The 14,050-nt window shown below is 39.3% G+C and overlaps 1 protein-coding gene across 5 annotated transcripts in view; it reads left to right on the top strand.

Moving 5' to 3' along the window:
- LOC117446604 (rho guanine nucleotide exchange factor 10-like protein) overlaps positions 1 to 14,050 on the top strand; it is a 207,477-nt gene that overhangs the window by 101,067 nt on the left and 92,360 nt on the right. For all 5 annotated transcript variants that reach the window (XM_034082896.1, XM_034082894.1, XM_034082895.1 and 2 more), the window contains one exon: positions 939 to 1,039. In XM_034082896.1, the coding sequence (XP_033938787.1) occupies positions 939 to 1,039 (101 nt within the window). The remainder of the gene's footprint in view (positions 1 to 938; positions 1,040 to 14,050) is intronic.

Raw genomic sequence — 14,050 nt, 5'->3', positions numbered from 1 at the left:
ATCGGATTATAATTATTTAAAAATGAGTGTCATGAGCATACCATTCCTTTAATGTGGTAATTGTCTCAAATGCTTGTTTTAATGCACCATATTGTTCATTTAGTAAGTTATCGTCCCTTTAATGCAAGGCAAGGTAAGGCCATTTTATTTATATAGCACTGTTCAGCACGTGGCGATTCAAAGTGCTTTACAGATGAAAAGCAAAATACATTTAAGAACAAATACAAGAGTAAAATAAATGAATAAACTTTAGGGCGTGGCTTCATGTTATGATGTGGCTACCAATGAATGTGTTCTGGTTAGTTATTCACATTCTTTCTTTTAAAGTTCCTGGAATTATAAAATGTTGTTCACTATAGCAACACCAATTGCAATAATGATAATGGCTTGTGTGTTATGATCTCACTTCCAGGTAAGCGAAAGTTGAGATTTTTCCCGGGAATTTGGCCAAAGACATCCAGTTCGTAATACTGCAAACGCAAAGGCGATAGACTAAATCATTGTGTTGCCTCAGATGGCGAATAACGACTTGACTGACTTTTATTTAAATATGTTTTTCCTTTTGAAATTTCAATTCAGCACAACATAATTCGGAAAATGTATAAGTAGTATAAAAACAGATGTTGTTTTGCACAAAGACACCTGAACATATTTTCTTTTCCTGTAGAGGACATTTTTGGTTCAAGGTTCAGCTTTACTGTCAATACCATGCAGTGGTTGCCCCTCTCCAGTATATTGATGTCAAATCCTAGTAAACACTGGGATCATTCCTGAGCCTCAACATCAGTGACTCTTTGACCTGATCAAATGCTGAAATGAAATCCGGCGTCAAACTAAACCAGCAGAAATGTTTATACTCTGTTGTTTCCCGATGACTTTGTGACAAACATTTCCAATGTAATATCAATACATCTGTGTGTTTTTGTGCTCTCTTCCAGGTCAGGGCGTCCTGTCAGTTTCATGGTGGTCCTCAATACTCCAAACCCCCTTAGTAAGATCTCCTGGGTCAACCGTCTGCACTTGGCCAAGATTGCACAACGTAAGCAAACACAAAACACACACTCACACAGAAAAAGGATTACCATGCCATTTCTATATAAACAACATGATGTAATGGAATGAAATTAAATGAAAATGTTTTAAGTCAGAGGCTCAGACCTACCATCAGTGTTTGCCTCACTCTCTATTGGCTGAGAGCACAGTTGGTGTTACGACTTATATAATCAGAGAACATTCGAGACTCTCAACTGGGTCATTTGGAGTTGATGTGCTGAGGAAAGAGGCAAACCTTTTAAACAATGTTGAATTAATAACCTCTGTTCCCAAGTATTGGAAAAAAGCTTTAGAATCCAATTTAAAGGGGCCCTATTATGGTTTGTGGGATTTTCCCTTTCCTGTAGTGTGTTCTAAAGGTTTTTGTGCATGTAAATGGTCTGCAAAGGCTCAAACCCCAAAGTTCCCTCCAGAGGGAGTTTCTCTCCCACACACTCCCCCCCCTGCCTGAAATGTCTCCACCGGCTTCCTTTGTTTACTTCTGTAAAATAATGACATCACTGCATAACACTCCGGCTGCCATTGGCAAGCGCTCTAACACATTGTACATGATAGGCTTAGGGGTGGGACATCTCTAAGCCGTTGACCAATCACAACAGAGCCAGCCATCTAACCAATCAGAGCTCACTGGGCTCTGGAGGTGCTGCACCACAGGCAGTATAAGAAATACAAAGTTATTTTTGCACATCTATACATGTCACTGTAGAGGCAGAAAAATACAAATATCAACCTGAATATTAGAATAGTAGGGCCCCTTTAAATTCTGTACTACCAATTTGTAAGGCTCTTATTTTTGATATCTCATTTATTGTGTAGTCTCAGCAGTGGTCAATATCCATGAAGAAAAATAATGGCCACACCCTGCCCAGCAGGGAGCAGCACAGTTCTTTTTTAAATCTTCCTAACATCTTTCCTCCAACCCTTGCTCTTCTCTGCCCAGCCTTAAGTCTACTATGCTGTCTGACCACACTAAGGGACATTTTCCTTTCTGGGGTTAATCAATGCGTGCTGTCATCCAGTGGCAAATTCAGCGATTGGACTGCCGAGCACATTAATCTGCTTATTTGGCCATGATGGCACGCATATTCAACCCACTCACCCCCCCAGTCTCCTCTTCCCCAGCCTTTCCTTCTCTCCGTGTCGCCTTGAGCGCTCTTCCTTGTCACACACACTTTATTCTTGCTCTGTTGTGCATGCGGTACTTCTCTTAGTACTGCGCTTGAGTGTAACTCCAATTATATTGTTGTGGCCTCTTGGATCCTAGAGGCCATCGCTTGAAGCATCAGCACCAAGGTTTCAAAGGAAGTCATTGGAGGTTTACGACACTCAATTAAATGTTTGACGAAGATGAGTGTAGGAAAATATGTCTATCTTTTTGACACTCAAGCATATCCTTCAGAGTATCAATGAACCCCATGTTGGATGAAGGATAAGAGGGAGCCTGAAGTGTTTTTTGCTTTCCAAAAGAAAGGAATCCTGAGAATTTGCCTCCCCTGCTTCTTGAGATTCTCCATCCTTGAACAAGAAAAACAAAACAAAAAACCCACTGGCTTACCTTTCATAGTGGGTGTATAGAGGTGCATGAAGCATACACTACATCTGTAGAGTCTCCGGTAGAGTATGGTTGTGGCATCAAAAACATCAGGCCGAGCACAGAGGATGCTGCGGCTGCAGTGAAGCATCGCCAGCCTCTCCATGTTGCTCACACCTTTATCAGCAACACAACAGGCCTACTGATGAGGACAGTGGCAGAGATATAGCATGCTACTCTCCTCCCATATAGCTGCCGAGTGGACCTGGGTGTTATTCAAAGCACAGTCCTGCTACAGTATATACATAGCTCTTATATGGATGTGGAGCCCCATGCTGTAATAATGTTTTTAAATCAGAATCAGAATAATATTAGAATAGAATATGAGGAAAAACTATTCTTAACAATGTATAGAAACATAAGAAGTTAGAGTAGGAAATTGCAATTAAAAGATAACATAAATATATTTATATAAACTTAAGAATTGAAGTAAATCATGTCAAATTAAGAAAAAGACCAATATAATACAACATATTTATATCAACATGAAAAGTTAAATAATTTGTTTTCAATTAAATACAATGGAAAACAAATATTTATATTAAAGGTGGGGTAGGTAAGTTTCAGAAACCGGCTCGAGATACACTTTTTGTTATATTCCATGGAATGCTCTTAACATCCCGATAGCAATGAATATCTTAAGTGCTTTGACAAAAAATCCATACAAAAATTTCATCTGTAGAAGCCATAATACTGTAAAAAGTACAACCAATCCGTTTAGCCGGACGGATTGGATGGCCTACCTGCCTATCAGCCTTCCATCGGGGCACAAACTTATCTCGTGCCCTCATTGGTCATGTGCGCGTTCGTGTGTGTTGGAGGAGGGGCTCTATAAGGAAGTGGCAGATTTTCTCCGGTTGTGTATTTTCAAATTCTAGCGATCTCGAGCCGGTTTCTCAAACTTACCTACCCCACCTTTAATAAGAAGTTAAAGTTAGAAAATGTTAATAAAAGATACAATAAAAAAAATGCAATATTCATACGTAGGAAGTAAAATATCAGATAAATATGAAATAAAATAGAATACAAAAATGTATCCAAACACAAGATTTTAAAGTAAAACATGGAATAAAGATAAAATAAAATAGATTACAAATATTTATATAAACATAAGAAGTTGAAGTATCAGTGTAATATATAACTTGTATATTACAGTGTGTATACAGTGGTATATTAATATAAATACGATATTAATGCTGAATTGCACGGTTTAAAAGAGTTTGTCTGCTGATGAAGTCCTCAAGAAACATCAATATGACTGTAGGACTTGAGGAGCATTCAAATATATTACTCCTCTTGCTTAGACTAATTGAATAAACTGAATTTATGTGGCATTCACTGGGAATGGACAACAACAAATAAACATGGATTGATCTTATACTCGTAAAACACACCCTTCACCCCTGAAGACAAGCAATATAATGCTTTCAAAATGTAAATATTACACATATTGATTGTCTCTGAAATGCTACTGTTAGCACCAATCCAGCTACCTTGTAGCCTCAAGTGTCTGTTGCAGACCTCTCTATGTTAAGCTAGCCATGAAATGTTTGCACTATTAGACGAAGAAAAATAAAATCACTGGACTGATCAGAGGAAATTGACACATCTACATTTCTAAGGTTTTAGGCCTGTCGCCAAATCTGCCCTCGAGAGCAAGTTACCATGAGAACAGCAGTAAAGTTAGCTTTGAATATACTCCATCACCAACATAACATGCGGCTAAGTGTGAGGAGAACAGGATTCAAGGTGCAAAAAAATTAAAAGCCTAAGCAAGTCCAATAAATAAAATGAGAATTAGAGGGAAATAAGAGGAGCTTTGGGAGTTGAAGTAAGATAAATAAAAAGTGAGAAGAGGATACATTACAGAGAAACCCCCGCTGCAGTCAAGACATCAAACAATTAAATAATTTCTCAGCTCAAGGCAAACAATGAAGACTTGATATTTCTACCAGAATAAATGTCTTACAAAGATATTGATTCACTCATCTCTCGTTCAAATGATTGACAGCGTGCATTTTAAATGCACGCTGTGTTTCATTCACACCTTGACGGTTGCTCTGCTAAACAGATCCTGGTTTTGTTGTTTCAATCCTTTTCTTTCCTTTTTGCCACAAAGCAATGTAGTAACTCGTAACACCCATACCATATTGTATCAATGCAGTTTTAAAATCCCTGCTGTCATACATGTAGAGAGACAGTACAGATTGGAAGGCATTTGGAACAGCAATGAATACTAAATATATAATTAAGAAAAACAAAAAGTAGTTATTTATTTTTTAAAATGTTTTCAAAGGCAGTAGTTATACAAATGCCACTTTCATCACATTAGTATGCATGGAATGTGACAGGAAGTCCCGCCCCCATTTCCGGCGGAAGTCCCGCCCCTTCCGGTATAAGCCCCGCCCCCTCCTGGCGGATGTTCCCGCCCCCACTTCCGGCGGATGTCCCGCCCCCGCTCCGGTTTACAAAAGCCATTACCGCAACAGCCATTATTCGCAGCAGTCGGTTATAAGATTATTATGATCCGGTAATGGCTCTACAACACCATCCTCTAGTTTACATTTCTTCACTTTGTTTCTTTTTCTTTTCACCTTCCTTCTTTTTGTCTTTTTAGTTTTCTGTCCTATGGTCCCTTTACTTTTCATTCGCATTCTGCGTTTGCTTTTAATTTTTCTTCTCCTTTTCATGTTGCTTTTTCTTTTTCTTCGTTTTTCTTTACTTTTTCTATTCTTTTCTGCTAATTGTCGTTTGCGATCTTGGCGAGTGGTATGAGATATACTGTTTCTATAAAGGTTATCTATAATACCATCTTTTAAAGAAAGATATTCTTCATATGTCATGTTATCATGGTCCTCTTTTGTCCTAAAGACCTTACATGGATATGATATAGAGGAGAGCTCTTCTTCGGGAACATCCTCTCCCCTACTTTGTAACATCCAGTCATTAAGCCCATATCCATTATCCTGGTGATAATAAGGGCAGGCTACATCAGACTTGGTTTTTCTCAGATCCATGGCTAGTTTTTAACAGTCGTCCTTAGTTTTATATGATTTGCTGAGTGGGTGGGACATATTGCGTTGAGTGGGAGCCTTCATCTGTAGAAAGTACTCTGTTTGAGGAGATTTCGTAATAATGGCAGTTTGTCATTTTGAGGGTATTTCAGTGAAACAAGGCTGTTTTGAACATTTGACAGATTTATGCTTAAATTCTCTGGTAAAGTTACTGAAAGATACACTTTGTGTATAAAAAGCTGAAAAGTAGATAATGAAGTACTTTGTGTCAGTAGATTTCGTTAAGAATCTTTGACAGATTTATGCTTAATTCTCTCAAGAAGGTTACCGAAAGATACACTTTTGTATTAAAAGCTGAAAAGTAGATAATGAAGTACTTTGTGTCAGTAGATTTGGTTAAGAATCTGACTCTTAATGGCAGTTTGTCATTTTGAGGGTATTTCAGTGAAACAAGGCTGTTTTGAACATTTGACAGATTTATGCTTAAATTCTCTGAGAAAGTTACCGAAAGATACACTTTTCTTTTTAAAAAAGCTGAAAAGTAGATAATGAAGTGTGCTTTGTGTGTACAGACACACAGAAAACACTGAAAAACACAACAAGAAGGACTGTAATACACATGTATCAGACACGCTCCCCTTGCTATAATGATGACAACAGATTTTAGATGTAAAAAAACACTTTTTTTATTTTTTTCACACACAAAATCAATAGTTATACTGATTGTATCATCCCCAGGACAGTCTCCAGCTTAGAATTCCCCATATTACTGGAGATATCGTGATGGAGTTTTTTCACTTCAGTCAAAATATTCACGTGTATGCTGTTTTCAACACACAGATGCATTACATCTACAAACAGAGCATACAATGAGAGCACATGATACACTTTTGATGTTTGTTTCATTTCTGAGATAATGTTACAGAATGTTTCGGAAAATGAAGATTCCAGGACCACTTTAAATGTTTCGTTTACAATCGTTTCCCAATGACCCGGAATAGTACTGCCAGAACGAACGATATCCAAAATGTCTTCCAGTTTACAAACTTTGGCCATTCTTTTTACACAGGGGTCACTACTCGTTCTGTTTTCAATCGTCCCCATCACCACACTTATTAAAAGGGTAATGACTACATTATGATAATTATATACAGAGCGTTTTGCATAGTAGTTTCCCATTTTTATTTTACTTAAAGAAAAAAGTCATTGTATCGAACAAGTCCCTGGCTTCTCCATCCAACTGCTGGTTGTTAGTCTTCTTCTTCTCCATCCAACTCGGCATGGATCTGTTCAAGTCTCTCCTTGAGGCGTCTGCAATTTTTGAGATTGTGAAGAAAAGCCTCCGAAGCGCCTTGGATCCTCCAATCATCCGTGAAAATGTCTTTATCATTAAGAGTCTGGTCGATCTCAGTAATGAAGTCGGTGAGCCAGAGTCTTTTCATTAACGCGTTGTAATTGTTTCTGAAGTAAAAATCGGACATGTCATTCAGAAAATCGTGTTGCCTCTGGCCGGGGTGACTGACTCGGCACCCGTTGCATATTTCTTCTCTGTACCGATGTATCACCCTCTCCACAATATCAACCAACACCGCTTTCACTGTGTCCATAAACAGAGACGTTTTGGCCCAAGGAGCAAAATCAGCAGCAGTAGTATTGCAAGATTCGGGTTTCCCCCTTGGTGGTGATGATGGTAGTCCAGTAGTCTGTTCCTGACTGCAACTCGCGGGGGGAGTCTTGGCTTTTCTCTGCTCCATGGCTAGTTTACAACGGTCGTCTTAGCGAGGTCCTTCGTTTTAGATGATTTGCTCAGTGGAGGGTGGGGCTTATTGCGTTGAATGGTGGTAGTCAATTATAGAATTGAGAGTTTTTAGAAAAAAGTTCTTTAAGCGTTGTAGCTTTTTCATCTCATCTCCAGCAATAGGTCATCATTTAAGAACAAGTAATAGTTTTGTCAAGATTCTACAGAAAAAAGTCAAAAAAGTATAGTATGTCAGAAATATGGAAAAGTCATATAGTATGTTGAAAATCAAAAAAAGAAAACTCAATTCAATACAAATTAATGAATATTTTACCCTGCTCTAAAGTTTTGCACCCTTAAAGAAAAACCCCTTCCTTACCAACTACTTCATATTATACCCTTTGTTAAGTGTTGCGTACATCAGGGTGTATCTCAAAGTATCTTGGTAACATAAAATAACTAAAATATGTAAGTTTATCAGAAAAGAAAAAACCTTGTTTATCTGAACAAGTGTTGCATACACCAAAGTGTGTCTAAAAGTATCTTAGTAACACAAGAAAAAAGAGAAAAAAGCGTTGATGTTAACAAAAACTGGATTGTTCCACTGAAATAATTAATAAATAATTTCAAAAAGTGCTCTTAAAAAGAACAAATGTATTCAGATAAAAGTATTTTGTTAGACTATTAAGTCCACGATGATTACATTTAACCCCTAACCCATTTGTATTATATGTTTGTTTTCCTAATAAAGCCAGAGTCACCTGAAATAATTTTGTCTCCATACCTTTTATTTTTTACATTTTTGTAACAATCTTAAACTGTTTGCTTTTATACATCTTTGATTTTGTCTGCATCAACCCAGCTGTTGAATTTTTCGGTTCAATTATGCCAAGATACAAACATTTGTTTTTTTCCTCTCACCACACGCCTTTTTAGAATTTTCTCGACTTGAAAAGTCTTGTCATTGGCTATCTTCACTTTTTGTAACTCTTTCTCATAAAAAGTCCCCTTGATCTCTTCTCCATCATAATCTTTGAGCTTGTAAACAGGTGGCTGCCGAGGTAAGCCTTCAGACACCGTAAATAGTTCGTCAGTATAACTCTGCTCATATTTTTTATCAAATACCCCTCTCAATTTGGATATCCTTACAAGTTTGCCCTCCTTAAAGCTCATTTTGGCAGCAGCTTTTTTACGTTGGCTAGAGGGGGTATACAGGTTCTGAAACACTTGAGCCGCATTTTCCTTTGTCACCTGCATTGGCTTCATTTTAATACTTTGGTGATAACTATTATTGTAACTTTCAATTAGTTCAGGTAAGACGTCTATATATCTATGAGTGTTTTTAGCTGTAAAATACCTCCACATTTTAGTTTTCAGCGTACGGTTAAATCTCTCTACCACACACATGCCTTCATGTCACTGGCTGTTGCATAATGTGCAATACCTCTTTTCTTCAACAAGTTTTGAAAAACTTTATTAAAGAACTCTTTCCCCGCGTCTGTTTGTATCTTTTTAGGAATCTCGCTGTGTGTTAAAATTGTATCAAAGGCCTTGGTAACCTCAATACCCTACTTCTTTTTTTAATGCTTGAGCATAGGCTTTTTTCGAAAATACGTCTACGACTGTTAACAAATAATTAAAACCATCATTATATTCGGACAGCGACTGCATATCGCAGAGATCTGCTTGAAATTGTTGTAGCGGTCTGAGTACAAAAACTCTGTTTCTTACAAAATGCACCCGTGCCGGCTTATGCAAAGTATATGCATCCTGCTCCGATAAATATTCTCTGACTTTCTCTACATTTACTTGTTTACCCATTTCATTCTGTACAGCTCTATGGAGTTTATCCACACCTCCTAAACTCCCTGGATTAGATGGAGTGTAATACACCCTATGCATAACATATTTCTCAGACATGTTTCCTGTTACAGCCCGATGAGGTAATGAGTACAACAGTTTTTCTTACAATGCATTTTATTGATATGTATATACAAAATGTCTCCAAGCAGAGAATAATAGAAGGAAGGACACATTATATCAAGTAAAATTAAAATAAAACATACTTTAACGAAAAAGTATCAAAAATAAATAAAAACTCTTCCTAATGCTGCCAGAAGGCCCAAGCTGCTCTTGTAATCTTCAGTTGGGTCTCGTCGTTCTCTACAAGCTGTTCGTATAGCTTCTCGATTTTAGCCTCAAAGAGTCTGGTGTTTCTGAGGTTGTGCAGAATCGCCTCGGTAGCTCCAAAGACTCTCCTCTCCGACACATGAAGGTGGTTCTGGTGCAGAGTGTCCCGAATGGCTGGAATGAAACAAACGGTTCATAGTCTCTTTACCACTTCATCATAGTTTCGATCCAGATAGTATTCACCGGTAGGGAATAAACACTCGTGCTGCATCTGACTGGGGTGATCGACTTGACATCCGTTACATGTTTCCTTTCTGTAAAGGTATACGACTCTATCCAACAGATGAACTACAACTGCTTTTACCGTATTCAGGAATCCCGATGTCCTAGCACGTTCTGTAGCATCACCCTCGGGAGCACAAGGAAAGCATGGCGAATCAATGCCTACTGCTGTTGATTCCTCTGGAGAGTCGTGAGTAGATGGAGGTTGATACATATTCAACCATCCTGTAATATCAATGCCAGCCATAGCGCTGTCCAGATCTGGTGTCCAAATTGTAGGTGAGGATGGAGGTCCTCCAGACGTTTGCTCCAGGCTGCAGATCGTGGGGAGAGACTTGGTTTTTCTCAGATCCATGGTTGCTGCTCTCTAAAATGTCCTTGAAGGGTTCTCATTTTTAAATGATATGGTGAGGAAAGGTGGGGCTTGTTATGTTGAGTGGTAGGCGGAGCCCATTGGAGAAAAGTCAGAGTCTTTTGCAGTCAAATTATGTAGCTTTTAAAATTCAGTGATGCATAATACAGAAAACTCCTTCATTTTACTTGAGGGCTTCAACATGTATTTTGTACTTAGAAGGATACTTCATTAAAAGCTTCTAAATAATTACAATCTAGGGCTGTTATATAATAGAAAAAACAACAGATGCATAGAGGTTCTTTAACACACATCAAGCAGCATTAACTAACTACATGATATTATAACATAAAAAAATAAAAGTACTTACCAGATATCTGTGCCTGATGGGGGAAAAGCAAAGAGAGGCTGTCTATATGGTTCGGATCTTACTTATAGGCAACGCAATATGTAAAAAGCAGCCAATAGGGTTATTCCTGCTTGTTTAACAAATTAGCATTATATTGTATTTGGTTTTTATGGCAGAGCAAATACTTTTTTAGGTGTAGGCTATTCTCCTGTATATATATATATATATATATATATATATATATATATATATATTACACACATATATATATATATATATTAAAAATATGCATACACATTGCAAAAAACATTTAGCTAGTATATTACCCCTCTCCCTTCGGCCGCCATATGGTCATCTCCATAGGGGGTTTATGGTTTCTCCCCCCCTGTCCTAACTTGTCTCAGACTGTTCGCAAAAGGCTGACTTTTTTTAAATATATGTTTTTTAGATGCTTTACTTTGATTTATTTCATGTTATTTGCAAGTATTTGTAAGTTACATTCAATACTGTATACAGGATTAGGGGAACAGGAAGTGGTTAGGAGGCGGGACATATATCCTATGCATACTAATTGATTGAAACAACGGCATTTTATTTCTCATTTTTTTTATTTTTATTTAATTTAATTTTAATTTTGTAAACCGGAAGCGGGGGCGGGACATCCGCCGGAAGTGGGGGCGGGACATCTCCAGGAGGGGGCGGGGCTTATACCGGAAGGGGCGTGGCTTATGAGCGGGACTTCCGTCGGAAGTGGTGCCGGGACTTTCGGTCAACATGGGCGGGACTTCCGGTCAAAAGGGGCGGGGCGACCTGTCACATTCCATGCATACTAATGTGATGAAAGTGGCATTTGTATAACTACTAAAGGCTCTTCTCTTCAAACCCTTTCACACACCCTAGATTCCACCGGGTCCGTCTGCGCCGTGTTACGGACGCATTACGGCCGCGTTACGGCCGCGTTACGGACGCGTTACGGACACGTTACGGCTGCGCTGTGGCATTCACAGCGATCGCTAGGGTTGGGTACCGAGAACCGGAACCGGTTCCAACATTTCGATTCCAACGGCATCATTTAGATATGTGAATTTCGGTTCCGCTTTTCGATGCCTGAGGAAATGTTTCTCCCCGCTCTCCGTAGCCTACTGTACGACTGTGGCGGGGCGGGAAAGCACAGCATTTCACTAAACGCCACAGCATTTCACAAAACACAACAGCATTTCAGAAAACGCCACAGCATTTCACAAAACGCCACAGCATTTCACAAAACGCCACTGCATTTCACAAAACACAACAGCATTTCAGAAAACGCCACAGCATTTCACAAAACACAACAGCATTTCAGAAAACACCACAGCATTTCACATTGGACGGAAAGGGTATTCCTTAGGGAGAACACTTCTTGTTTGTGATTGGACAGAGCTAGCCATAGAAGCACTGCTGTGATTGGTTGTTCTTGCTGCCAGTCAAGAAATTACGCTTCGTGATTGGCCCAACACATCAGCCGTTAGCTGTTAGCACACACTCAGAGCTCACAGCTCCTCATATCTGTTCAGAAACTGGACAAAAGTTCAACATATACAAAACACAGACTGTCTGTCATTTTGAATACAGTCGCTGCTTTATTTATGTCTGTATGACGTTGTTGTGAGTGTGGAGGGAGCAGCTACAGGTTAGTTTAACCTGGTCGATCCGATTCCGATTTACATGGAGATACGGCCCGCCCCCTCTCCAGCGTCTTGTTTGAATGACAGGAGTAAACACGGAATTAATGCTTTATTAATTCATGGTTTTTAAGGTGCTTATCTCCATGTAAATACTATGGTAGACTACCCAATATTCACATCGCTCTAATCGCTCGAGTTTCACCGCGGCTGTCAGCTGTGTTTGCTCCTGTCATTCAAACAAGAGGCCCTGGAGAGGGGGCGGGGCATATCTCCATGTAAATCCTATGGGAGATACCAACTACAAAAAAATGAACATATTTGACCGTAATTTAATTGTAATACACGTTTCAAAGTGATGCCGAAGTAACTACATAACATACTGATAAAGGTTAGTAAAACCCATGAATTAACGCTTTAACAAGTCTGCAGACAAGACGGCAGGCGAAAAGCTTTTAAAATGCGTGTTTCTGAATGGAATCGGATCCATCAGGCTAAACTAACCTGTTGCTGCTCCGTCCACACTCACAACAACGTCATACAGACACAAATAAAGCAGCGACTGTTTTCGCCATGACATACAGTAGACAGTCTGTGGTTTGTACATGTTTAACTTTTGTCCAGTTTCTGAACAGATATGAGGAGCTGTGAGCTCTGAGTGTGTGCTAACGGCTGATGTGTTGGGACATATTTCGCTGTCGGGTGTTGACCAATCACGAAGCGTCATTTCTTGACTGGCAGCAAAAACAACCAATCACAGCAGTGCTTCTCTGGCTGGCTCTGTCCAATCACAAACAAGAAGTGTTCTCCCTAAAGGAATACCCTTTCTGTCCAATGTGAAATGCTGTGGTGTTTTCTGAAATGCTGTTGTGTTTTCTGAAATGCTGTTGTGTTTTCTGAAATGCTGTGGCGTTTTGTGAAATGCTGTTGCGTTTTGTGAAATGCTGTTGTGTTTTCTGAAATGCTGTGGCGTTTGTGAAATGCTGTTGCGTTTTGTGAAACGCCGTGGTGTTTTGTGAAATGCTGTGGCGTTTTGTGAAATGCTGTAGTGTTTTCTGAAATGCTGTGGTGTCTTGCACTTCAGGGCCACCGTACTTTTCATCCCGGTTACACTTTTAATTTGCCCTGTACGATAGGCGCTGTAAGTGATGAAAATGGGGGATGTTGGCTTATCTGGCCCCCGCAGCTCACAGCCAATGTGCGAGTGAGCGTGGGAGTGAGCGAGGGAGAAAGGGAGGGCGCTGTTGTTATTAGCATCTGGTGCTAGCTCATACTTGCCAACCTTGAGACCTCAGAAATCGGGAGCATTTTCAAAATGGGGGGGGGTGCTCGTGGATCGCCGGAGCTGTATTAGATCAACATTAACATGCAACATGTTGTAAGTGCACTGTCTTGCTGCCTGTAGCACCATCCTTGATGGAGCATATGTGTGGGCTGGACCTGTATTTTACAGGAGTGAGCAGAGGGTCGAGTTGTCGATTCCTGTGACTATCTCCCTCACCCTCTCAGACTTTCAGTTGTGTTTAAACATTTCTTCCCGGTATGCCTGAGAATGCAGATATGCTTGTTTTTCTCAACAAGAACTGTTTTTAAATGGGGGGGGGGGGTTTCCTTTAAAAGTTGGACTGTTGCACTGTTGTAGCTTCAGTGGTTCATTTAATTTAATTTCAAACCTTTATTTATACAGATAAAATCCCATTGAGATCATTGATCTCTTTTCCAAGGGAAACCTGCTTAAGTAGTTCCACATGAAACATAAAAACATAAATAGAACAACAAAAGGACATCATACAGCATAATTTACAAAATTATCCACATAAACAGGTACCAATAGCTTCCGATTGAGTAGCATCCAACCGAGCTTTAAAAACATTTAGTGG

Source organism: Pseudochaenichthys georgianus, chromosome 5, assembly GCF_902827115.2.
Source record: "Pseudochaenichthys georgianus chromosome 5, fPseGeo1.2, whole genome shotgun sequence".
NCBI classification, from domain to species: domain Eukaryota; kingdom Metazoa; phylum Chordata; class Actinopteri; order Perciformes; family Channichthyidae; genus Pseudochaenichthys; species Pseudochaenichthys georgianus.
This window is presented reverse-complemented; position numbering and strand designations above follow the sequence as displayed.